This window comes from Pseudophryne corroboree, chromosome 1, assembly GCF_028390025.1.
Source record: "Pseudophryne corroboree isolate aPseCor3 chromosome 1, aPseCor3.hap2, whole genome shotgun sequence".
Taxonomy (NCBI): Eukaryota; Metazoa; Chordata; class Amphibia; order Anura; family Myobatrachidae; genus Pseudophryne; species Pseudophryne corroboree.
Genome location: NC_086444.1, coordinates 724,843,898 through 724,870,041, shown reverse-complemented (window position 1 = coordinate 724,870,041; position 26,144 = coordinate 724,843,898). Strand labels below are relative to the sequence as shown.

The 26,144-nt window shown below is 47.9% G+C and overlaps 1 protein-coding gene across 3 annotated transcripts in view; it reads left to right on the top strand.

Moving 5' to 3' along the window:
- ATP8B3 (ATPase phospholipid transporting 8B3) overlaps positions 1 to 26,144 on the top strand; it is a 937,871-nt gene that overhangs the window by 336,809 nt on the left and 574,918 nt on the right. For all 3 annotated transcript variants that reach the window (XM_063915843.1, XM_063915834.1, XM_063915853.1), the window contains 2 exons: positions 9,449 to 9,521; positions 16,220 to 16,290. In XM_063915843.1, the coding sequence (XP_063771913.1) occupies positions 9,449 to 9,521; positions 16,220 to 16,290 (144 nt within the window). The remainder of the gene's footprint in view (positions 1 to 9,448; positions 9,522 to 16,219; positions 16,291 to 26,144) is intronic.

The following is a 26,144-nucleotide window of genomic DNA, read 5'->3' as shown; positions in this document are numbered from 1 at the left end:
AAGCTATGAAGGATATTGGGTTGCTGAGTTTAAGAACCTCCGCTATGGCGATTTCAGCCCGCAGGGCGCTGTGGGTCCGCCAATGGAATGCTGATGCGCAATCAAAAAAGAATATTGAGGCGCTTCCTTACAATGGAGAAGCCCTCTTTGGAGACAAGCTGGATGCCATGATTTCAACAACTACATCAGGCAAGTCAGCATTTCTGCCTCCGCAGCTGCTCCACATAGGAAAGGATTTCAGTCTCATACGTTGCAATCCTTTCGGCTCAACAAGTCCAGAAATGCAAAAGGTACCCCCTTCTTCCCAGGAAGAGGGCAAAGAAGAGGTAAAAAATCTACAACACCATCAGGCTCGCAGGAGCAGAAGTCAACAGCTACTTCTGCTAAAACCTCAGCATGACGCTGGGGCTCCCCTGCAGGAGTATGATCGAGTGGGGGCATGTCTACTGTCTTTCAGCCAGGTCTGGGTTCACTCAGATCTGGATCCTTGGGTATTACAGATAGTATCCCAAGGGTACAAATTGGAATTTCAGGACCATCCCCCATGCCGATTTTTCAAATCAGCCTTACCAGCTTTTGTTCAGGACAGAGCAAAAGTGCTGAACGCAATACAGAAATTATGTCAAGACAACGTAATTTCCTTAGTTCTTGTTTCACAACAGGAAAAAGGGTTTCATTCAAGCCTGTTTGTAGTGCCGAAACCGGATGGCTCGGTCAGACCGATTTTAAACCTAAAGACTCTGAACCTTTATTTGAAAAGGTTCAAATTCATGATGGAATCCCTGAGAGCGGTGATCTCCAGCTTGGAGGAAAAGTAATTTCTGGTATCGATGGACATCAAAGATGCTTATTTACATGTTCCCATCTACCCGCCGCATCGGGCATACCTGAGGTTTGCTTTGCAGGACTGCCACTACCAGTTCCAAACATTGCCTTTTGGGCTCTCCACTGCTCCGAGAATATTCACCAAGGTGATGGCGGAGATGATGGTTCTTCTTTGCAAGAAAGGAGTCAAAGTCATCCCATACTTGGACGATCTCCTCATAAATGCGAGATCCAGGGAGAAACTAGTGCAGAACATTGCACTTTCCCTGACGGTGCATCAACAGCACGGTTCGATCATAAACCTTCCAAAATTACAATTGGAACCCACAATGAGGTTATCATTTCTGGGTATGATATTGGACACGGAAGCACAGAAAGTATTCCTACTGGTGGAAAAGGCTCTGAAGATCCAGAGGATGGTCAAACAAGTTTTAAAACCAGTACGCGTATTGATTAATCCGTGCATCCACCTGCTGGGGAAGATGGTAGCGGCCTACGAGGCTCTACAATTTGGTCGATTCCACGCCAGGGTGTTCCAATGGGACCTACTGGACAAGTGGTCCGGATCATACCTACACATGCACCGGAGGATAATCCTGTCAACAAAAGCCAGAATTTCACTCTAGTGGTAGCTTCAAAGTTCTCACCTCCTGGAGGGATGCAGGTTTGGGATTCAGACTTGGATCCTGGTGACCACAGATGCAAGCCTCCAAGGTTGGGGAGCAGTCACGCAAGGGGAAAGCTTCCAAGGATGATGGTCAAGTCAAGAAGTACTCCACATAAACATTCTGTAATTGAGAGCTGTGTACAATAACCTTCATCAAGCGGCACACCTTCTTCAAGGTTGCCCTCTACAGATCCAGTCAGACTATGTAACGGCAGTAGCTTACATAAACCGCCAGGGCAGAACAAAAAGCAGAGCGGCAATGGCAGAGGTGACAAAGATACTCCTCTGGGGAGAAAGACATGCAAAAGCTCTGTCGGCAATTTTCATTCTGGGAGTGGACAACTGGGAAGCAGACTTCCTCAGCAGACACGATCTCCATCCAGGGGAATGGTGCCTCCACCAAGAAGTCTTCGCAGAGGTGACAGGTCTTTGGGGAGTTCCTCAAGTAGACATGATGGCATCTCGTCTCAACAAGAAGCTTCAGAGATATTGTTCCAGGTCAAGCAATAGCAGTGGATGCACTGGTGACCCAGTGGGTGTTTCGGTCGGTGTAGGTCTTCCCTCCACTTCCACTCATACCAAAAATTCTAAAGATCATAAGAAGAACAGGGGGTCGAGCGATCCTCATTGTCCCAGACTGGCCAAGGAGGGCTTGGTATCCAGATCTTCAGGAGTTGCTCATAGAAGATCCTCAGCCTCTTCATATTCGCGAGGACCTGCTGCGGCAGGGGCCGTGCGTATATCAAGACTTACCGCGGCTACGTTTGACTGCATGGTTGTTGAGCGCCGGATCCTAGCCCGAAAAGGGTATTCCCAAAGAAGGCTCCAATGGAAGAGTTTCAGTTAGGACGTTTTCTCCATTTTCTTCAGGCAGGTGTGGATGCAGGCCTACGATTGGGTTCAATCAAGGTCCAGATTTCGACCTTGTCCGTTTTCTTCCAGAAACAATTGGCCTCCCTTCCAGAAGTTCAGACGTTCGTGTTCGTGAATGGGGGTTTCTGCATATCCAACCTCCATTTTTGCCTCCAGTGGCACTGTGGGATCTTAATGTGGTGTTGCAGTTCCTTGGTTTGAGCCTCTCCAGGAGGTGGAGTTAAAGTTTCTCACTTGGGAAGTGGTCATGCTGTTGGCCTTCGCATCCGCAAGACGGGTGCCTGAGTTAGGGCCTTGTCTCACAAGAACCCTTACTTGATCTTCCATGAAGATAGGGCTGAGCTACGAACTCGTCAGCAATTTCTTCCGAAAGTGGTTTCTTCTCTCCATATAAACCAACCTATTGTGGTGCCGGTGGCTTTTGACACCTTCACTGGTTCAAAGTCTCTGGATGTGGTCAGAGCTTTGAGAATTTATGTCGCAAGAACAGCTCGCATACGGAAAACAGAGGCACTGTTTGTCCTGTATGCTCCCAACAAGATTGGGTGTCCTGCTTCTAAGCAGACGATTGCGCGTTGGATCAGAGGTACGATTCAGCACGCTCATTCCACGGCAGGATTGCCGGTGCCGGATTCGGTAAATGCCCAGACTACGAGAAGGGTGGGCTCATCCTTGGCGGCTGCCCGGGGGGTCTCGGCATTACAACTTTGCCGAACAGCTACTTGGTCAGGGGCAAATACGTTTGCTAAGTTTTACAAGTTTGACACCATGGCCGTTGATGACCTAAAATTTGGTGCTGCAGGAACATCCGCACTCTCCCTCCCGTACTGGAGCTTTGGTATAACCCCATGGTACTGAAGTGGACCCCAGCATCCTCTAGGACGTATGAGAAAACTGGATTTTAATACCTACCGGGAAATCCTTTTCTCCTAGTCCGTAGAGGATGCTGGGCACCCAGCCCAGTGCGTACTTTACCTTCAGTTGTTAATTGTTAAAGTTTCAGCACGTTTGCTGTAATATTCATGCTCGTTGGCATGTGTTGTGTTGAATGCCATGTTGTGCGGCATGGTTGAAGTGTGAGCTGGTATGAATCTCACCGCTAACGTAAAAGTAAATCCTTTTCTTGAAATGTCCGTCTCCCTGGGCACAGTTCCTATACTGAGGTCTGGAGGAGGGGCATAGAGGGTGGAGCCAGTTCCCACTCTGAAAAAGTCTTAAAGTGCCCATGGCTCCTGCGGAACCGTCTGTACCCCATGGTACTGAAGTGGACCCTTGCATCCTCTACGGACTAGGAGAAAAGGATTTACCGGTAGGTATTAAAATCCTGTTTTTAATTACCTACCGGTAAATCCTTTTCTCGTAGTCCGTAGAGGATCCTGGGCGCCCCCCAGTGCTCATTTTTCCTGCAGAATTACGTTTTATCTTTTTACACAGATTCTAATGTGTTAAAATGTTCACAGCTGTTGCGTTATGCATGCACATTAGCATGGGTTAAGTTGAAAGCCATGTTAGGCGGCATGTTTTGTATGGTGTGAGCTGGTGTGAATCTCACCACTAGTTTAATGTAAATACTTCTCTCGAAGTTGTCCGTCTCCTCGGGCACAGTTCCTATACTGAGTTCTGGAGGAGGGGCATAGAGGGAGGAGCCAGTTCACACTGTTGAAAAGTTTTAAAGTGCCGAAGGCTCCTGCGGAACCGTCTATACCCCATGGTACTAAAATAGACCCCAGCATCCTGTGCGGACTACGAGAAAAGGATTTACTGGTAGGTAATTAAAATCCTATTTTTTTTTTCTCTATAGAACCCGTTTTAATTATAGCCCGCAGCGCCCTGTGGGCAAATCCTCTGTAAAGCCGCCTGTTCACCAGCGCTGTGCATTTTACAGGACACTTAAGTATTCTACCTGTCAAGGGACAGTGTTAGTTAAGAAAGAGTGCATACAGTCAGGGTTGTGGGGTACAAACACCCTGTGATATACATCCAGTACTTACTGTGTTTGGTTATAGCTACTGTTTATATATACATATAGCTATACTGAGTATTACTTTGTATTGCTAGTACAGTGTAGTTTTATTGTTGGTATAATTTCTGCATTGTACACTTGTGACTATATGTGTGTGTGCATGTAGCTGCTGCGTGGCTGCCATCTTGTGTATTTCACTCATCTTGCTACTCCTATATTCTGTAACCTGAGGTTGCTAAGTGCGTCAGGTTCGTTGATATAGGTATTTCACAAGATATACTTGCTGTGTATTTTTCTTTGCGATTTATAGTCACTATATATCTCTTGAATTCCTGGTTTGTGCTGACACACTACACCGGGAGTTCTTGCTAGGAATATCGCTGCTAAGATTGTACTAGTTTGCCTGATATTGAGCTTGTTATTATGTTAGCTACACGGGGCATTGGAACTGGGGCTTCTCCCACATTGCGTGGCAACGGAGAGTTCAAGTTCAGGGGGTTCCTTACCTCCCAGTGGGTCTGTAGCACCGGGGACCACTAATGACCCACCTTGGGCTATCTTTTTCACATTATTAAATATGCTGGTAACAAAACTTATGCCTCCTGTGGGACCTCCTATGCCAGTGCAGCAGTTTATGGTCCCTGCAGCAGTCAATCCGCCATGGACGGATCAAATATCACAGTTACAGCACTTGAACCGCTCGCTGACAAAAAATAAGTCTCACTCTTGCCCGCCTAAGACTAAGGTGTCCTCTAAACGGGCCGCTACTTCCTCACAATCCACCACTGTTCCAGACAAATCCTCTGAGGAGGATGGTGCATATACTGACCCATAGACACTGACTCTGTTGCTTCTGATGGGGAAGGGAAGTCACTGGTGGATGTCCCTGATTTGATTGAGGCTATCAGGCTCAGTCTTCAGGTCTCTGATGAACCTGAGGCTGTCTCTAAAATTCCGGACAGATTTTAACGTAAGAAGGTGGTTAAACAAGTTTTACCTCATTATCAACACCTGGCTGACATACATCAGGAATCCTGGGAAAATCCGGGAACAAGATTCACGCCGCATAAGAGACTGTTGGCTCTCTATCCTCTCTCTGCGGAGCTATGTAAAAATTGGGAAACTCCTCCGCCGGTGTATTGTCATGTGGCACACATGGTAGTTTCCTCAGCTCTGCCAGTAACTACCATCACCTCTCTGAAGGAACTGACAGATAGGCGAGTGGAGGGTTGTTTGAAAGCGATTTACGCCCTGCCGGGGGCTGTGCATAGACCAACCATTGCAGCTGGAGGCGGAGCTTCCTTCCAAAGCTTCTGATCATGCCAGACAATGTCTCTCATATATTGCCATGGCTTCTCTTTACCTTAAGCAGGCGGCTTCTGATGCCGGGGTGCTGGTAGCCAAGGCTGCCACTACCTCCATCTTGGCTCGATGTATCCTTTGGTTGAGATCCTAGTCAGTGGATATGGATTCTAAGAAAACCCTGGAGGTGCTTCCTTTTAAGGGAGACATTCTTTTTGAGAGAAGACCTCAATAAGATTGTAGCTGACCTGGCTTCTGCTAAAACAGCTTGCCTACCAAGTACGGGTCCTTCCTCACAGAAGGCTAAAAGTACTTTCTCTTAGCCCTTTCGTCCTCTAGGTAAAGCAAAAGGTCAGGCGTACCCGAAACAAGCTCGTACTTCCAAACCTGCCAAGCCCAGACCAAAGCGGGCCTGGGCTGCCCGTCGGCCTTCTTCCAAAACTGACAAGCCTGCCGCATGACGGGGCGGGCCTCCCCCTGGGGTATCCCAGGGTGGGGGGCCGGCTTCTAGGTTTTGCCCAGGAATGGTTGAAGACCACTTCCGATGCCTGGGTAAGGGAAGTCATCACTCGCGATTACGCCGTATCCTTCAAGAAACGTCCCCCTCATCGATTTTGCCTGACAGATGTTCCTTTGGACCCGGTGAAGACAAATACTCTTCATTCAGTGGTACAATCTCTCCTGACCACGGGAGTGGTAGTACAGGTGCCTTTGGCTCAGAGAGGCAAGGGGTACTATTCACCGCTGTTTCTAGTCCCGAAAGTGAACGAGTCCTCGCAGCCCATTCTAAATCTCAAGTCCTTGAACAAGTATGTGAGGGTCTCCAAGTTTCGTATGGAAAATCTACACTCTATTGTTCTGGCCTTGGAGCCTGGGGACTATATGGTCTCCCTGGACATACAGGATGCCTACCTGCATATTCCTATTGCAATGTCACAGCAGCAGTACCTTAGGTTTGCGGTGGGCAACTTTCATTACCAATTTCGGGCGTTACCTTTTGGTTTGACAACACCTCCGCGAGTTTCATCAAAGTAATGGTGGTTATAACAGCTGTTCCCCGTCAAGGGGTCAGGATCCTGCCGTATCTGGATGATTTGTTGATCCTGGCAAATTCCCCAGAAATGCTCCTGCGTCATCTAGATCTGACTGTCCAGTTCATGAAAGCCCATGGGTGGCTAGTCAACTGGAAAAAATCTTCCTTGGTTCCTGCTCAGAGCATGGTGCACCTGGAAGCGTTATTGGACACTCACAACCAGCGGTTGTTCTTGTCTAAGGAGAAAGTCCTGAAGCTTCAGGACAGGATTTGATGCTCCCTATCTCGTGCGCAAGTGTCGATACATTCGGCAAAGCAAGTGCTAGGTCTCATGGTGTCGGCTTTCGACATGGTGGAGTATGCTCAATTCCATTCTCGCCCTCTGCAGAAGTCAATCCTTGCCAAGTGGGACAGCCTGCCTCACCGGATCTGATCTCCTTGTCTCCGGAGGTCCACCGGTCACTGCACTGGTGGCTTCAGGACCATCGATTGAGCTGGGGTCATCCCTTCTGGATATCCAACTGGGTCCTGCTGACGACAGATGCCAGTCTGAGAGGTTGGTGGGCGATGTTGGAACAACACTCCCTTCAGGGTCGGTGGACCGAGGAGGAGTCTCTACTCCCGATAAACATTCTGGAACTATGGGCGGTGTTCAATGCACTGAACTTGGCTCAGCATTTGATTCAGAACAGACCTGTTCAAGTACGGTCGGACAACGCCACCACGGTGGCATACATCAATCATCAAGGTGGCACTCGAAGCCGCATGGCAATGAGGGAAGTATCACGGATTCTTCAATCAGCAGAACGCCATCTGCCGGCCATATCCACAGTGTTCATTCCTGGAGTCCTAAACTGGGAAGCGGACTTTCTCAGTCGTCAGGACGTACACACTGGAGAGTGGAGCCTCCATCCTGAGGTCTTTCAACTTCTTATGGACAAGTGGGACCTTCCAGATGTGGACCTGATGGCGTCTCGACACAATCACAAGGTCTTCTGAGCAAGGACAAGGGATCCTCAAGCAGCGTTCGTGGACGCTCTGGCAATTCTATGGAACTTTCGGCTGCCGTACGTGTTCCCCCGGTGTCACTCCTGCCCAGAGTAATACGGATGTTCAAGCAAGAAGGAGGAAACCTACTTCTGATCGCTACAGCGTGGCCCAGATGGCACTGGTTCTCCGATTTAGAGTGCCTCTTGCTAGATCGTCCCCTTCTACTTCCACAACGACCAGACCTCCTCGTTCATGGCCCTTGTGTTTACCAGGACTTGGCCCGTCTGGCTTTGATGGCGTGGCTCTTGAAGCATCCGTCTTGAGGGCCAAGGGTTTTTCTGAGGCGGTCGTTCAAACTATGTTGAAGGCCCATAAGCCGGCTTCTGCTCGGATTTACCATAGGGTCTGGAATTCTTACTTTACTTGGTGCGCGTCTCATAATCATGACGTTTTCAAGTTTAGTACGGCCAAACTGTTGGCCTTCCTACAACAGGGCCTGGACTTAGGCCTTCGCCTGGCCTCCCTCAAGGTTCACATTTCCGCCTTGTCGGTTTGGTTTCAGAGAAAGATTGCTGTCCTACCTGATGTTCATACCTTCACTCAGGGCGTGTTGCGGTTTAAGCCTCCTTATGTACCACCTGTGACCCATTGGGATCTGTCGGTGGTTCTGGAGTCCTTGCAAGAGTCTCCGTTTGAACCTCTTGCATCTGCAGACCTTAAGTGGCTCTCCCTTAAGGTTTTGTTTTTGCTGGCTATCGCTTCAGCTAGAAGGGTCTCGGACTTGGATGCCTTATCCTTTAAGTCCCCTTATCTGATTTTTCACTCTGACCGGGTGGTTCTTCGGACGCGTCCGGGTTATTTACCCAAGGTGGTGTCTTCTTTCCACCTTAACCAGGAGATTGTCGTTCCGGCCTTTACTTCTCCTGAGTTGTCATCTAAAGAGCGGTCTTTGGATGTGGTACGGGCTCTCCGTATCTATGTGAAGAGAACCTCCTCCATTTGGAAATCTGATTCTCTTTTTGTACTGTTTGGTTTTCACAAACGTGGCTGGCCAGGTAACAAGCAGACGTTGGCCAGATGGATTAGAATGGTGATTGCACATGCTTATGTACAGGCTGGCCGTCCAGCTCCTGATACCATTAAAGCCCATTCTACTCAATCTTTCAGACCTTCTTGAACAATTGTGCAAGGCGGCTATGTGGTTCTCAGTGAACACGTTCATTAGGTTCTATGCCTTCGATACTTCCGCCTCCCAGGATGCTTCCTTTGGACGCTGGGTTCTTGTGCCCGCTACAGTGCGTCCCCTCCTGTAAAGAACTGCTTTAGGACATCCCCGATGTTAATCCTTGTGGAGCCCAGTGTACCCCGCAGCAGAAAACGAGATTTATGGTAAGAACTTACCATTGTTAAATCTCTTTCTGCGAGGTGCACTGGGCTCCACAAGGCGCCCACCCTGACGCACTTGGCTTCTTTGGGTTGGTATGGAAATAGCCGCTGACACCCTCTCCTATAGTGAGTGTGTGGTGTATGTAGTTACTCACGATTGTCGTCTCTGGTACTTGCTACTACATTGGACTGGTTAACGAAACTGAGCTCCTGTGCACAGAGGCGGGGTAATAGAGGATGCGGCGCTATGCATCTTGGGAACAGTCAAAGCTTTGAGCCTCTTGGTGCTTTGGATAAAGATCCTACTCTACACCCCGATGTTAATCCTTGTGGAGCCCAGTGTACCTCGCAGAAAGAGATTCAACAATGGTAAATTCTTACCATAAATCTTGTTATTCTCTACATGTAGTTTTTCTCGGGAGAAGTGGAAAGACATTCAGGTTGGAGACATTATTCGGCTACAAAAGGACCACTTTGTGTCTGTGAGTAATTTCATTTTATGCTGTTGAAAATATTCCTTTCTTCTATTATTTAGTCATCCGAAAGGTGCCCATACACAGATCTGATCACTTGCAAATACCAAAGACAGAAATTAAGACTTAAGACCCTAAGGGCAGTCTTGACCAACCAGTCACTCAAGCTGTTGCGAAATGACACATCCCAGCATGCCCTACCACAGTTTTAGCATTCCCTAATAGCAAAACTCTGGCAGAGTATGCTGGTATTTGTAGTTTCACAATAGCTGGAGAGCCACAGGTTGACCAGGCCTATTGGTCAACTTAGGGCCATATATAAAAGCCTGCTAGATTCAGGCAAAGGTGCAATTCTAGTGAGTTAACCTGTATTTTAAAAGCAAAACCAGGTGAGAATTGAACCCATGCCTGAGCCTTGCAGGCTATTACATAAAGTCCCTTATGCTCGCTGTAATAGCATTGACTAATGCATCAAGAATTTTGTTATCTGATACAATGCAGTCTATTGGAAAACTCACTCACTACTCCATTGGTGTTTTTTCTTTAGAGTTTTCTCAGCTTTTTTTTGGACCTTCATCATATGAATTTACAACCTATTCACTCCCAAAGAGCAGAACGTCTATCGCAGGTTTACATCTCTTTTTTTTTTTTTTTTAAAGCAATTAAACACTTAAATTTTTAGTGTTATGGCCCCCATACATCTACGCGGCGATTTCCCGACCCTGGTGGAAATGCCGTTCCACTGACCGAATGATTGTTGATCCATCGGGGGATCTGGTAAATTAAACATGTTAAAAATGCCAGATTCTCCTATTCTGACTGAATACGGTCAGGGTTGGGAAATTGAGATTTAAAGCTGTTTAAAATCTGCGCTCTGCCCCCCCCTCCCCCCCCCCCAATGGTCTGGACACGCCGCCGTTGTCCGGACCACGCCTCCTCCTGATCCGCAGCCGTCTCTGCCTGTCAATGAGGCAGAGTTGATAGCATGCCAGAGATGCTGGTAGCATCTCACTGGGCTCCTGGGGTGCGCATGCCCAGTGCGGCCACTGCGCGTGCGCATGCGCAGTGCGGCCACTGCGCATTGCGCACTCCACAAAACATTTCAGACGGCGATCACTGTCGCTGCAGCGATACCTATCTGAATTAGCGCCATTGTGTGGGTGAAAAGACATGAGGAACAACTCAGGGGGAAATTAATATGTTTTCTCATACGTCCTAGAGGATGCTGGGGACTCCAACAGGACCATGGGGTATATATGGATCCGCAGGAGCTTGGGCACACTATAAAGACTTAAACTGGGTGTGAACTGGCTCCTCCCTCTATGCCCCTCCTCCAGACCTCAGTTAGACTTTGTGCCCAGGAGTGAATGGACACACACTAGGGGAGCTCTATTGAGTTTCTCTGAAAGACTTTGTTAGGTTTTTTATTTTCAGGCAGACCTGCTGGCTACAGGCTCTCTGCAGCGTGGGAGTGAGGGGAGAGAAGTCAGACCTACTTCTTCTTAGTTAACGGCTCTGCTTCTCGGCTACTGGACACCAATAGCTCCAGAGGGTTCGATCACTTGGTGCGCCTAGCTGCTTGTTCCCGGAGCCGCGCCGTCAATCCCTCACAAAAGCCTGTAGAAAGAAGCCGGGTGAGTATTGGAAGAAAAGAAGACTTCAGTAACGGAGGTAACAGCAGCGGTAGTGCTGCGCTCCATGCTCCCACACACCAACGTCTCTGGCAGGGTGCAAGGCGCTGGTGGGGAGCGCCCTGGGGGCATGTTGCTGAGGGTCTACAATGCTGGCGGGGGACATATTTCAGTGCCTGGGCACAGCGTATGTTCACCCCGCCAGGGTGCCGCAGGGGGGAGAGACAGCGGTAGCGCTGCGCTCCCTGCTCCCACACATACCATCACCTGCAGGGTGCAGGGCGCTGGGGGGAGAGCGCCCTGGGCAGCATATAGCACATAATATGTAGTTCACTGGCGGGGGGACATACTTCAGTGCCCGCCCCGCCAGTGCGCCGCGAACGGGAGGGAGCAGCAGCGGTAGCGCTGCGCTCCCTGCTCCCGCACTCCACCGGCCTGCAGGGTGCAGGGCGCTGGGGGGGAGCGCCCTGGGCAGCATATAGCATGTGGATATATATATATATATATACGTATAGTTAGTAGATCACTGGCGGGGGGACATACTTCGGTGCCCTGTATATAGGGTCCCCAGCTAGTTTTTGGGTTTATATATTTTTATATTTTGAGCGGGCTTAAGCACGCCGGGAAGGGGCGGAGCTTAGCCCTCACAGGGAAATCAGCGCCATTTTCCTCAGATCCACGCCAGGACTTGCTGGATAGTGAGTTGGAGGGGGGGCACAGTGTTTTAAAGCTATATAGGTGTCATATAGCCTTAGGTTTGATAATGGGGGCATAATTACATATATTCATGGTTTCCCTGTTTGTACCCACTATTGGTTAGTCGACATATGTCGGCAGGTGTGAGGGCTTTGTCACAAGCTGCTGTGGGGATAACGGTCGGCTTCGCCGGCGCATGGCAGTGCTTGATTCGGGAAATTAAGTATTAGTAATTGGTGTTTGTGTGATTAAAACAGTAAACACGATAGCGGAGATACAGTTGTTTGGGGATGCCCTGTCGGCATCAACGGTATTTCCTGGGTAAAAATAAAAATAAAAAAAATAGTCAGGCTGTTATTGCCTTGTACCTGTGTGTGTATATATATATATATATATATATATATATATATATATATATATATATATATTTTTTTTTTTTTTTTTTTATTGGTATATGTGGGGGGAGTGTTATCAGAATTGTATTTGTATCCTTCCCTCAGACCCCTCGGGGTTCCGTGATTATTTTTTGCCCGCTTACTATTTCTTTCTGTCGACATTTGCTAAGTTTCTGTCGACCTCAACGTTCCTGGTAGATCCACATCGGGGGCGTGTCAGTACATGGTCATACACATTCACAACACATTACCGTCACTATAGACCTGACAGGTCTGGACAATCCACTTGCGTATAGGTTATATCTATATGTGTATATATGTATATATAGGTTTATATATGCATGGTTAGGATATATGTGTTTTATTGTGTATTACCTGATGTATATCCATGAATGCTGAAATAATGGTATTCTTATCATGTATTCGTCGCTCTGTTGATTAAGCTCTAGATTGGCCGTGACGAGTTAGTTCAATCCTCTCAAGGAGTCCGACTATTCTTCTCTTCACATCGCGGAGAGAAAATTATGACAGTCAACTCCTGGCCGATGCAGAGTCGGTCGCAAAGGATGATACACAGGCAGCTAAGTGACATTTTATTTCTATACTTTGACCTTGTTGCGCTGTATGCACTTGAGGGAGTGTTGTATTCGGGTAGGCATCCGATAGAATTACCCTACCCAGTGTGGGTAGGCTTGTCTATGTTTGTTCTACCTTATAACATTGCAGCAGGCTGCCACGTGACAGAGGGGTGACCGGAAAAATGCTGAGGATGTCTCCGGGAGATGATGGAGGAAGGTATACAGCTGTTTGGTGGCCTATGGTCAATCAATCTCGGCGGATTCCTCTGGTAAGTCTTACTTCGTGTGTTAGCCTCTTTTACAACGGTTGGTGACGCATTCTTTTGTGGGATGTGGTCGTTTTAGCCGGTTCAATACAGTCCTTTTTTCTGTTCTGTGTAGTCAGGGGAAGGTGAAAAGGTAAGAGTTCTGCATCCTTGTTAGGTTCGCAGTAGTGGATGTAGTTTCTGTTTCCTCCACATCCACCACTTGTCGCTGAGTCTATCGGGCTGGTCCCCGCTCCGGCGGGCACTTGTCTACTATGCTTCGGTTGGTCCGGAAATAGACTGGGACCTGTGGGTTATTTATAGAATCCAAAGGGGAACATTTGGAGTTACGGTTGTTTCCCTTTACTGTTTTTCTAATAGTTCTTGCCATTCCATTCTGGAAGGGAAGATAGTACACAATGCCGTACAGAGGTGCGTCAGGATCAGAACATTGTCCGGTGGTCCCTGTATAAAGGTGAAAATCGTTGTTTCTCTCTGACTTTTCCTTGACACAGGGATCGGCTGTTGTTTCCAACAACACAAAGGTTGGAGGTGGTTTTTTCAGAGTTGATAATGACCGGTAAACGTTCGGGGTTTTTCCAAGTGAAAAGAGGTCCGTAGATCCAGGGTTGGATTGGTTTTCCTGTGACACTCCATCAAGGTGTTCAGTTACTTAACCGGTTGGCTGCGGCCGGAGAGGCCTTTTTTGGTGAGAGGCTTTATTGCCGGAGTGGTTTTCAAGAGACCAGTTGAAAAGGTGGTCCGGGCCTCACCTGCACACGCACATGAATATAAGCCTAACGGCCAGGACATCACTCCTGTGGTGTTTGCTCGGTTCTCCTCTTCTAGAGGGATGAAGGTTCGGGTTCCCGGGTGTAACTCCTGGTGTCCGTGCATACAGATCTCGGAGATGGAGGAGCAGTACTTGCAAGGGACGTGTTTCCAGGAGATAGGGTAGAGTTGGAAAACTTGTCTGATATAAACTCGCTTGAATTAAGAGTTTCGACAAACGTATTCTTCGTGTTCTGCCCGTGTTAATTCTGCTCAATGTCTTGTCAGCAGTGGCATAAGTGAACCGTTATAGCGGAACAAGGAGCAAAGCGGCAATGGCAGTAGATGCACAGTTTTGCCGTTGGGTGGAGAGTCTGGTAACCGCTATATTGACAAGCTTCGTTCTGGAGGTGAACGACGGAGAAATAGATTTCCTCTGCTGCCGTGATCTCTATCCGGGAAAAAATGTGGTCGTCATCGAGGAGTTTTCACAGTCGTGACAAGTCTTTGAGGAGTGTCGCAATTGGATATGTTGGCGTCTCGCCTCCAGGAGAGGCCTCAGGGTTATTGTTCCAGGTCAGGGGACGCTTAAGCTATAGCAGTGGACAACCTCGTGACACCGTGGGTTTTAGTCGGTCTAGGTAGCCTCTCCGCTTTCATTTTGGTTTGAAGGTGATGAACGTGGGATGAACTAAGGTTCAGGCGATCCTCTTGGATTCGGTCTTACCACGGAGGGTTGCTATCCAGATGTTCATGATTTACTCATAGAAGATTCCTGACCTTTTTCTTTACGTGAGGATCTGTGACAACAGGATCAGGGCGTGTTTCAAGATTTACCGAGGCTGCTTCTGACGTCGTGGCGGTGGAATGCCATATCCTAATCCGAAAGGGTGTTCCCAGTGAAGTCCTTTCCTTAGTTCGTTAAGTTAAGGAAGAAGTAACAGCTAAACTTTACCACTGTAGTGGGCGTAACTATGTGTTTTGGGTGTATCCAGGAAGGCTCCTATGGAAGCCTTTCAGCTAGGTCGTTCTTATCCATGCTTTAAAAAACGGTGTGGAGGCAAGTTTAGAGTTGGGAGTGTGGCCTAATAATTTCTTTATGAAAACTTCTTTCTTGGAAAGTGGTCATGTTCTTGGCTTTGACATCCGTAAAGCGTGTGTCGGATGTGGTGGTTTTGTCTCACAAGAGCCTTGTTTGATCTTTCGTGTGGATAGAAAGGAATTGAGAACTTGTTTAGTAGTTCTGCCGAGAGTGGTTTCTGGGTTTCCCAGAATTTGGCCTATTTTGATGCCGGTGGTTACTTAGGCATTAGCTGATTCAAATTCCCTCGATGTAGCCAGGGATTTGAATATTTAGGTCGCCATTTTGGTTACACACTGGATCTGGATGCTATTTGGCATGTTCGTTCTACGGCTGGATTGCCGTCACCGAAGTCGGTGGAGGCCCATTATACTGGGAAGATGGGCTCTTCTTGGGCGGATGCCCGAGGAGTCTCGGCGTGTCAACTTTGCCTAGTGGATACTTGGTCCGGTTCAAGCGCTTTTGCTATGCTCTGCAAGTTTGATACCCTGGTCGATGGGGGAACTTTTGTTTGCTCAATAGGTGCTGCAGAGTCGTTCGCACTCTCCCGCCCGTTCTGAAGCTTTGGTATTGACCCCATGGTCCTGTTGGTGTCCCCAGCATCCTCTAGGACGTAAGAGAAAATAGGATTTTGGTACTTACCGGTAAATCCTTTTCTCTTAGTCCGTAGAGGATGCTGGGGGCCCGTCCCAGTGCGTACTGTGTCTGCAGTTATCGTTTTTGGTTATACTTTTGTGGTGTTTCTTCTCTGTCAGACTGTTGCTGATGCTTTTCAGGCAATGGCATGAGGTGTCTTGTTATTGGTTGTGTTAGCACACAGGTTGTGTTACATATTCTTTCAGCATGTGGCTGTGTCTTTTTCATGCCATGGGCTGGTTTTCTATTGAATGCCACGTTCTGCGGTATGTTCGTGGTGTGAGCTGGTATGACACTCACCGTGTTTATAAATTCTTTCCTCGGAATGTCCATCTCTCCAGGGCACAGTTTCTAACTGAGGTCTGGAGGAGGGGCATTGAGGGAGGAGCCAGTTCACACCCAGTTTAAGCCTTTATAGTGTGCCCAAGCTCCTGTGGATCCGTCTATACCCCATGGTCCTGTTGGAGTCCCCAGCATCCTCTACGGACTAAGAGAAAAGGATTTACCGGTAAGTACCAAAATCCTATTATTTACGTAGTGTTTTATGTAACATTTGTCCAAAATAATTTGATGATTGCGTTAGGTTCTTTGCTTTCATCATCAATAGGTTCATTTTTATATTTTTCTATGGAAATGTACTGTGCTGCTAACTTTTCTATGGAATATTTTACCAGGCAGACCTGCTTTTATTGTACACTTCCGAACCAAACAGCCTGTGTTATGTAGAGACGGCAGACATAGATGGGTAAGTATTTCTGTGTGATCACATTTCCTTAAATAATATTTTTTACTTCTAATATATACATTTTGCAGTATATGTCAGGTAGTTGGTAGGAATACTAATGTTGTCCCTGAGCCTGAGGCACTAGAATGAAGTTAGGCTGATATACTGCATTTATTTTATAGGAAGCTTTGTGACGCTTTTGTGCCTTGTGCCTGGGAGAGGTTGATAGTGTTGCTTATGTTCTCGCTACACAATCTATTGAAGAACCATTGGCCTGCCATAATGGACATAAGCAAATCCAGATAGAAGCAATGATGCCAGCAAGTAAAAAATATATAATTTTGCAAGTCTGACTTTTTAAGATCGCAATTTACTTTTTTCTGTCAGTGTTGTGTGTCTCATACACTGACAGGTCAAAAGTAAACATTGATCAGGTCACTAATCAGTGGCTAATAATGGTCAACTACCCATCGTCATTGTCAGAGGAGCAGGAACAGCAGTAGATTATAGAAGAGGAATGTATTAAGTGTAGCTAAGGGAGACAGTGCTTTTAGTTTGTACCACCCACATATTAGGATGCCCACCCAGGGGTTAGCAGGAGGGTAGCATGTTAAGCCATATTTACTGTAATCAGAAAATGGTCAAGGTCCAGGACATGCCCTGATGACTGTGTAACATTGAAGTATATCTTTCCTTTGGAGGAGGCAGAAAAGCTCTTTCAGGTGGAAAATATGGATTTTTAAATGGGTTCACGGCGGGATTTACTAACCAAGGGTGGTACATTCTGCCAAACATCTCATACATACTAACTGTAGATGTACTAACATATGCGATTAGTATCACAAAGGACAGCTCTTCTGAAAAGAACTGCCCTTTGGAATGCCGTGACTTCCGAATTTTGGCCCTTGGAGACGCAGAGGCTGCGGGGAGTGCTGGGGGGATCTAAATGGATCCCTCTTCGGAAGAATGCGGAAAGAAGCCCATAGGCTTCTATAGACTAACACCACCAAAAATTGGCGTTACCCTCCGCTCTGAAGCCCCAGTGTCCAGGGCTTAGTATACATGGAAATCTGGTAAAAACCATATTGGGCAGCACAGTTGGCATTACTGCCTCACAGTCCTGAGGTCATTAGGTCAATCCCTGACCAGTCACTGTGTGGGGTTTGTATGTCTTTCTTGCGTTTACGAGGATTTCGTCCAGCTTCTCCACTTTCTAAAAAGACACTGGTAGGTTAATTGGCTTCTGCCAAAAAGTAACCTGTGTATGTATATGTGTGTCCATGTGATAGGGAATTTAGATCAGTTGTAGATATAAGACCCAATATTGGTGCACTTATTGTAAAGAGTTAGGTCCACCCTTAGCAGAAGTGCTTCTTGCATTTTGCACATCAGGAAATATAGGGGGTCATTCCGACCCGATCGCACGCTGCACTTCTTCGCAGCCGTGCGATCAGGTTGGAACTGTGCCGGCGCATGTCAGTCATCGTTGCCTAGCGATCGCCTCTGAGACAGAGGCGCTCGCTAGGCGGGAGGGGGCTGAACGTCGGCGTTTAGCCGCCGTTTAGGGGGAGCGGTCCGGCCAATGCAGGCGTGGCCGGACCGTTCGGGGGCCGGGCCGTGTCGTCACCCAGCCGCTGCTGCCAGCGGGAGCGACGAGTAACTCCCGGCCAGCCGCAGAAGCTGCGCTGGTCGGGAGTTACTCCTCAAATACAAAGGCATCGCCTCTGTGCGATGCTTTTGTATTTGTGCGGGGGGGCGGCACTGACATGCGGGGCAGACTAGCCCTGTGCTGGGCGTCCCCCGCATGTCTGAGTTAAGGATCGTAGCTGTGCTAAACTTAGCACAGCTACGACCAACTCGGAATGACCCCCATAGATTGTAAACTCCACTATGGCAAATATTGATGCAAATGACTAAAATAATTTCTGCAAAGTGTTGCATAATGTGTGCGCTATATAAATATTGACAAATAAATAATAAGACTCAGTGTACAGTTGTATCTAGTGAAAGTCGATGTCATTAAAAGCTAAAATTCACACAGCTGACTCTTGAATGACATCCCTCCCCCATTTGTTTCAGAAATTGTGTATTCCCACTTTCACAGTTGAACAATCAGATAAATACCCACACTTTGGAAAGCTGCTTCAATAAAGGGTATGAATCATAGGACTACACATGCTGTGAAGATACTGGGTTCTAGATCACTCGGGCATAGTGGTAGATGAAAACTAATGCTGGTTTATTGAACAGAATGGGTTTTAAACAGCAGAGCATGCTTCAGTATTACAATTACACATAGCAATTCCCACAACGAATCCCTTGCAGAACATCACCTCTTAGCTTAGGGTCAGTGATTTATCTCTCCATCCCCAGCCCTCACAATAGCCCACCTTTATCACACACCTAATCCCCCTGTGGGAATTCCCTGCCCAGGGGGACTTGCAAAAGGTTCAGGGTCTTTGCAATATCCAGGACCCACTACCTCCCCTAAGCAGGGCCGGCAACAGAAATCATGGGGCCCAGTAAATCATTTTTTGGGGGGCCCCCCTTAACACCACCCCCAATCCCAATTTCCTAGATCCCCACACCCACATGTCCCTCCCCTGCATATGCCAATACCTGTAACACCTCAATACCAAATAATAATATTACACCACAGTAGGACAATTCACGAGCCATCAGATATGCACTTATACTTTGGGGGAGATTCAATTAGACACGGGTGTAGTGCAGCAGCAGCTTCCTGGTTTAACACCTGAGGCTATTTAATTATTTGCCAATTTCCACATGCTGTAAGCCCGCAGCTAACGCACGTTAACGCATAGCTCCTTGGTTAAGCGTCCAGAGCTATGGAATTACCCTGCATCTGGGGCTTATGCACGGGGTAGCTCCAGTAATTTAATAGCTCAGGGCAGTCCCATGGCTAGCAGAATCTACCCCTCTGCTTAACATATCCCTTGGGCTGTATCACTGAATACTAAGCAGCAGCCTTCTCTGCCTGCTGGATAAAAAGAGAGAGAGAAAAGAGAGGACAGAGTGGTGGGCAAAAGAGAGAGGACAAATATGGTGGGAGAGAGAGTGAGAGTGGGGAAGAAGGAAGAGAGAAGAGAGAAGAAAGAGAGAGAGAGAGAGAGAGAGGGAAGAGAGCCCAGATTTGAAATGGCAATTAAACAAACTAAAAATACACTTACCACACTTCCACCAGTCTGTGTGTACTTCTTGTAGTCTGTGTCTGTAGAGCTGCTGTGCATGCTGCGGCTGTCTCAGGGGAGTCGGATGGTGGTGCTTGCCCGAACCTTGTGCTTGCTCTAGCATAGAATGTGACGGCAGATGAGAACCACTTGGCCCATTTAGTCTGTCCATGTACATGCATACACTTACACCATACTTGCCTACCTGACCCTCTCCATGAGGGAGAAAATGCTCTGTTCCTGGACTTTCCTGGTAATGTATGATTGCCATCACCTGTGGTGAGCTAGTTCATTGATAAGAAAGGTGTTTCACCACAGGTGATGGCAATCATACATTACCAGGAAAGTCCAGGAACAGAGCATTTTCTCCCTCATGGAGAGGGTCAGGTAGGCAAGTATGACTTACACACTACGGTTATTTTTGTCTGGAGCCAATTAACCTAACAAATATGTTTTTGAATTGTGGGAAGAGACCGGAGTACTGGCGAAACCCATACAGGCACATGGAGAACATATACACTCCAAACCTATGACTTGAGTGCTATTTGGCAGTACTGCTAAGAACAGCAACAACTTGTGTCAACCTTTATTGTACAATAGATGCAATGCTTCCTGGTTATACCAACTTGCTATGGTAGCATCCCCACCACCAAAGAAATGCTTTACACAAAACTGCATTATAATATATTCCACGTGTTAGGCGCCGCGGTCCGTGGCGCCGCTCGGTCCGTTTCCGAGCGACGACCTCGGCCGCTGCACCTTCCTCCTTGCCCGCCCGGTGCCTAGCAACTAGGGATGCCGTGCGCGCTGAGCCGCCGGGTCCCTAGCAACGCTAGGATGCCGTGCGCGCTGAGCCGCCGGGTCCCTAGCAATGCTAGGACGCCATGCGCGCCGAGCCGCCGGGTCCATAGCAACGGGGACGCCACAGGCGGACCGCGTTCCCCGTTGCAGTTATTGATTAATTAAGTGTTCACACATGTTTCTCTGGTCGTGCAGCAAGGCAGCTGCACGACATTTTGTGTAATTGGGTTCTGTGCTCTTATTGGAGGGTTCCCTGTTATATGCCTCCTCAGTGCCTCACACAGACGCCGGTGATAGCTTCCTGCATGCTGCTCATGTTTGGTGAACGTCTGTTCCTGGTCTGCTGTGCCCGGTCCCTCCAGTTCTCTGAGTTCCTGAATCTTGGAGTTAGTCACCCGGTCCCAAGGAGTTCTTCTGGTCCTCATTTACCTGTGGCAGTCGATTGAGGTTCTCACTTGGTTTCGTGAGTGGCGGCCCTGCCGCGTGTTGCGGCCTAGGCCGCTTTAGTATTGTTTTCTTGTACTGGAGCATTTGCGGAGGTTTCCGCTTGCACAGTCCTCTCCGGTACTCGGCGGTGCCGTGTAGGAGAGTGGACAAGTGGAATATTTTGGTTGTTCTTTTCCCTGGCGGTAAGCCGCGCATACTTTTAGTTTCAGGTTAGCCAGTAGCCCCTGGCCTTGTTGTTTTAGTTAGAGGGCCCCTTGTTATTACCCTGTCTCAGTTCACTCTTTGTCTCTCATTAAGACCTGAGGGGGCATCGGAGTTGGACAGACGTAATCCGCCCTTCAAACGCGGCTGCCATGGGCCCAAGAAACCATAGTCTCGCAAGAGTGAACTGACAGCACGGGTAAGACAACGGAGATAGGGTGCCAGGGGCTATTCCCATTCCGTTTCCCTTTCCCAGCATAACGTCCTGGTACTCAGGTTCCACCGTATAAGACCTCCCCTGACCTGAGTATCAGGATCATAACATTATCACCGGCCCAAAACATAAAAAAAAAAAAAAGGGGTTTAATTTTTTCCATTTTTGTTTTGGTGAGTCTAAAAATTCGGCTTCATGAATCCGGCAGGTTTAGGGCCAAATCCCGGTCAGCTTTTGGTTAACCAAATTCAAGAACTAACTCAGATGGTTCAGGACCTTTCTCTTCGGGTGAAATCGCAGGAAGATCTTTTGCGAGCCTCCCCGAGTGTGGTCCCAGAACCAAAAATGCATTTACTTGACCGTTTTTTTGGGTAACCGAAAAGATTTTTTTAATTTTAAGGAAGCTTGTAAGCTTTATTTTCGTTTAAGGCCTCGTTCCTCTGGTACTGAGTCTCAGCGGGTTGGGATTGTTATGTCGTTGCTCCAGGGTGATCCACAGACCTGGGCGTTTGGGTTAAGAACAGGTGATCCTGCTTTGTTATCAGTAGACGCCTTTTTTAAATATTTAGGCCTGTTATATGATGACCCAGATAGAGAGGCGTCAGCTGAGAGTCACCTGCGTGCCCTGAAACAAGGTAAAAATCCAGCAGAGGTGTATTGTACCGAATTTCGCCGTTGGTCGAACGACTGTGGCTGGAATGACCCGGCCCTGCGCAGTCAGTTTTGCCTCGGTTTGTCTGAACTTATTAAAGACAGTCTCCTTCAGTACCCCGCTCCTGAGACTCTCGACAAACTCATGGAGCTTGCTATTAAAATAGATCGTCGTCTCCGAGAGCGGAGGGCTGAAAGAGGAACAACTTTTAGGCCTATTCCTTGTGTTTATACCTTTCCTGAGGACGTCGAGGAGCCCATGCAGATGGGTCTCTCCCGGCTGTCCCCAGAGGAAAGAACCAGAAGATTAAGTTCTGGTCTTTGTTTGTATTGTGGTGGTAAGGGACATATTGCTCGCAACTGCCCGAACAAGTCGGGAAACGCTCTGACCAAGTGATTTGTAAGGGGGTTCACTTGGGTCTGCAGCTAATCTCCTCTAAAGATTCTCTATTAGTTCCTGTTAAGATTTCCTTTGGCAGCCTCAGTTCATTGGTGTCGGCCTTCGTCGACAGTGGAGCTGCAGGAAATTTTACAGACTTAGCTTGGGCTAAGGCTTTAGGCATTCCACAGATACCATTAGATAAACGTATCACCATGCACGGCTTGGATGGGGGTCCGCTTTCCAATGGGAAAATTACTCACCGCACACCTACAGTATTGCTGACAGTGGGGGCCTTACATTCAGAAGACATAGAATTTTACTTTCCACATTGTCCGGCAGTTCCTGTAGTTTTGGGTCACCCCTGGCTTGCCTTTCATAATCCCACCATTGATTGGCGGTCTAGGGAGATTTCCCAATGGGGTCCTTTTTGTGTTAAGGAATGTATTTCCCATCCAGTCCGGGTTGCGGCAGTCGTCCCAGAACTTATTCCTGTGGAATATCAGGATTTTGCCGATGTGTTCTCCAAAGGCAATGCGGACATTCTGCCTCCCCATCGGTCCTATGACTGTGCGATAGAGTTAGTTCCAGGTGCCACTTTACCTAAGGGGAGATTATATGCCCTGTCCGGGCCAGAAACCACGGCCATGGATAATTACATTCAGGAGAGCCTGAAAAAAAGCTTTATTAGGCCTTCGAAATCTCCATTGAGTGCAGGTTTTTTCTTTGTTGAGAAAAAAGATGGGTCGCTCAGACCATGTATTGATTTTCGAGCTCTGAATAAAATTTATGTTAAGAACACCTATCCTTTGCCATTGATTTCAGTGCTTTTTGATCAGTTACGCTCCGCCGTGATCTTCTCAAAAATCGATCTTAGGGGAGCTTACAACCTCATCCGAATAAGATCTGGGGATGAGTGGAAGATGGCTTTCAGCACTCAGTCGGGTCACTATGAATACCTGGTGATGCCGTTTGGGCTGTCAAATGCTCCTGCGGTATTTCAAGACCTCATCAACGATGTTCTCCGTGACTTCCTAGGGAAGTTCGTAGTCGTTTATTTAGACAACATTTTTATATACTCTGAGTCTATGGAACAACATGTTACCCAGGTGCGTCTGGTTCTTCAAAAACTACGGGAGAATCATTTATACGCTAAGCTTGAGAAATTTGATTTTCACATCACAGAAGTGTCCTCCTTGGGGTACATTATGTCTCCTCAGGGATTTTTCATGGAACCGAAAAAACTCCAGGCCATCCTTAATTGGGCGCAACCCACTAATTTAAAAGCAATTCAGCGCTTTTTAGGGTTTGCAAATTATTATAGGCGGTTCATTCATACCTTTTCTGATCTGGTCGCTCCTATAGTAGCATTGACTAAAAAAGGAGCGGATCCTTCCAATTGGTCGCCTGAAGCTGAGTCTGCCTTTCGGGCCCTGAAGCAGGCCTTTGTCTCGGCTCCTGTCCTCAGACACCCTAATCCGGAGCTCCCCTTTATTGTTGAGGTTGATGCCTCAGAGGTTGGAGTGGGGGCTATCCTTTCTCAGGAAGATCCGGAGTCTCAGGAATTACATCCTTGTGCCTTCATGTCCAGGAAATTCTCCTCCGCAGAATCCAACTATGACGTTGGTAATCGAGAATTACTGGCAGTAAAATGGGCTTTCGAGGAGTGGAGGTATTGGCTGGAGGGAGCTAGGCATACTATTACAGTATTTACTGACCATAAGAACCTGCAATATATTGTGTCAGCTAAACGGCTTAATGCTCGGCAGGCACGTTGGGCATTGTTTTTTACTCGTTTCAGGTTTATTATCACCTTCAGGCCTGGTTCCAAGAATACGAAAGCTGATGCCCTGTCTCGTTGCTTTCTTCCGGTTCACAATAGCAATCCTGTTACTACCCCCATAGTTCCATCTTCAGTCATCCGGGCAGGCCTCACACAGGATTTATTTACTCAGTTAAACAAGCTTCAACACCAGGCTCCCCGACTTACTCCTGCTGGTCGTCTTTTTGTCCCTGAATTTTTGAGAGGCACTGTTTTAGCTGAGTTTCATGACAACAAAGTCTCGGGTCATCCAGGTATCACTAAGACCTTGGAGTTAGTGTCTCGCTCGGTGTGGTGGCCTAGTCTTTCTAAAGACGTTAAGGAATTTGTCCATTCCTGTCGGGTTTGTGCACAGCATAAGGTCCCTCGTTCGTTGCCGATCGGGCAACTCGTACCTTTAGCCGTTCCTCTCAGGCCATGGTCTCCTATATCCATGGATTTCGTGGTGGACCTTCCCCTTTCAGCCGGATTTCGAGTCATTTGGGTGGTAGTGGACCGTTTTAGTAAAATGGCTCATTTCATTGCTCTTCCCCGATTACCCTCTGCTCAAGGGTTGGCAGTTTTGTTCCTCCGCCATGTGTTCAGGCTCCATGGTTTGCCCACTGATATTGTCTCTGATCGGGGTCCGCAATTCATCGCACGATTCTGGAAACATTTTTGTGCCTCATTGAATATGAAACTGTCTTTAACATCTGGTTACCATCCACAGTCTAACGGGCAAACCGAACGAGTCAACCAGTCATTAAAACAATATTTACGCTTGTATTCGGCCAAACTTCCAGAATGATTGGTCTGAATTTCTGCCTTTAGCCGAATTTGCTTATAATAACTCTTGTCATTTTTCCACCAAGGAGTCCCCATTCTTTTCAGTCTTTGGTTTTCATCCTAGAGCCAACTCTTTTTTCCATCATTCTCCAGTCTCCTCGTTGATCTTAACCTCCCATCTCAGAACAATTTGGAGAAAAGTGCACCTTGCCTTGAGAAAAGCTGCCTTCCGAGAAAAGAAATTTTCTGATAGGCTCCGACGTCCTTGCACTTTTAAGGTGGGAGATAAGGTGTGGTTGTCAACTCGCAACATCAAGCTCTGACAACCCTCGGCTAGATTGGGACCCAAATTTATTGGACCATTCCTTATCATTAAGAAGGTCAACCCAGTTGCTTTTCGGCTACGCTTGCCAAGATCTCTCAGAATTGGAAACACTTTTCACTGTTCCCTTTTGAAACAGTATTTTTCTTCCAGGAGATTTCCTCGGAGGACTTCCCAGGGTAGATCTCCAGTGGATGTACAGGGGCAACAGGAGTTCTTGGTAGAGAAGGTTTTAGATTCAAAAGTTTCCCGGGGCCGGCTTTATTTTTTGGTTCACTGGAAAGGCTATGGTCCGGAGGAAAGGTCTTGGGTCCTGGATAAGGATCTACATGCCCCTAAACTCAAGAGATTATTCTTTCAGGAATTTCCTCAGAAACCTGGCTTTAGGGGTTCTTTAACCCCTCCTCAAGGGGGGGTACTGTTAGGCGCCGCGGTCCGTGGCGCCGCTCGGTCCGTTTCCGAGCGACGACCGCGGCCGCTGCACCTTCCTCCTTGCCCGCCCGGCGCCTAGCAACTAGGGACGCCGTGCGCGCTGAGCCGCCGGGTCCCTAGCAACGCTAGGACGCCGTACGCGCTGAGCCGCCGGGTCCCTAGCAACGCTAGGACGCAGTGCGCGCCGAGCCGCCGGGTCCATAGCAACGGGGACGCCACAGGCGGACCGCGTTCCCCGTTGCAGTTATTGATTAATTAAGTGTTCACACATGTTTCTCTGGTCGTGCAGCAAGGCAGCTGCACGACATTTTGTGTAATTGGGCTCTGTGCTCTTATTGGAGGGTTCCCTGTTATATGCCTCCTCAGTGCCTCACACAGACGCCGGTGATAGCTTCCTGCATGCTGCTCATGTTTGGTGAACGTCTGTTCCTGGTCTGCTGTGCCCGGTCCCTCCAGTTCTCTGAGTTCCTGAATCTTGGAGTTAGTCACCCGGTCCCAAGGAGTTCTTCTGGTCCTCATTTACCTGTGGCAGTCGATTGAGGTTCTCACTTGGTTTCGTGAGTGGCGGCCCTGCCGCGTGTTGCGGCCTAGGCCGCTTTAGTATTGTTTTCTTGTACTGGAGCATTTGCGGAGGTTTCCGCTTCCACAGT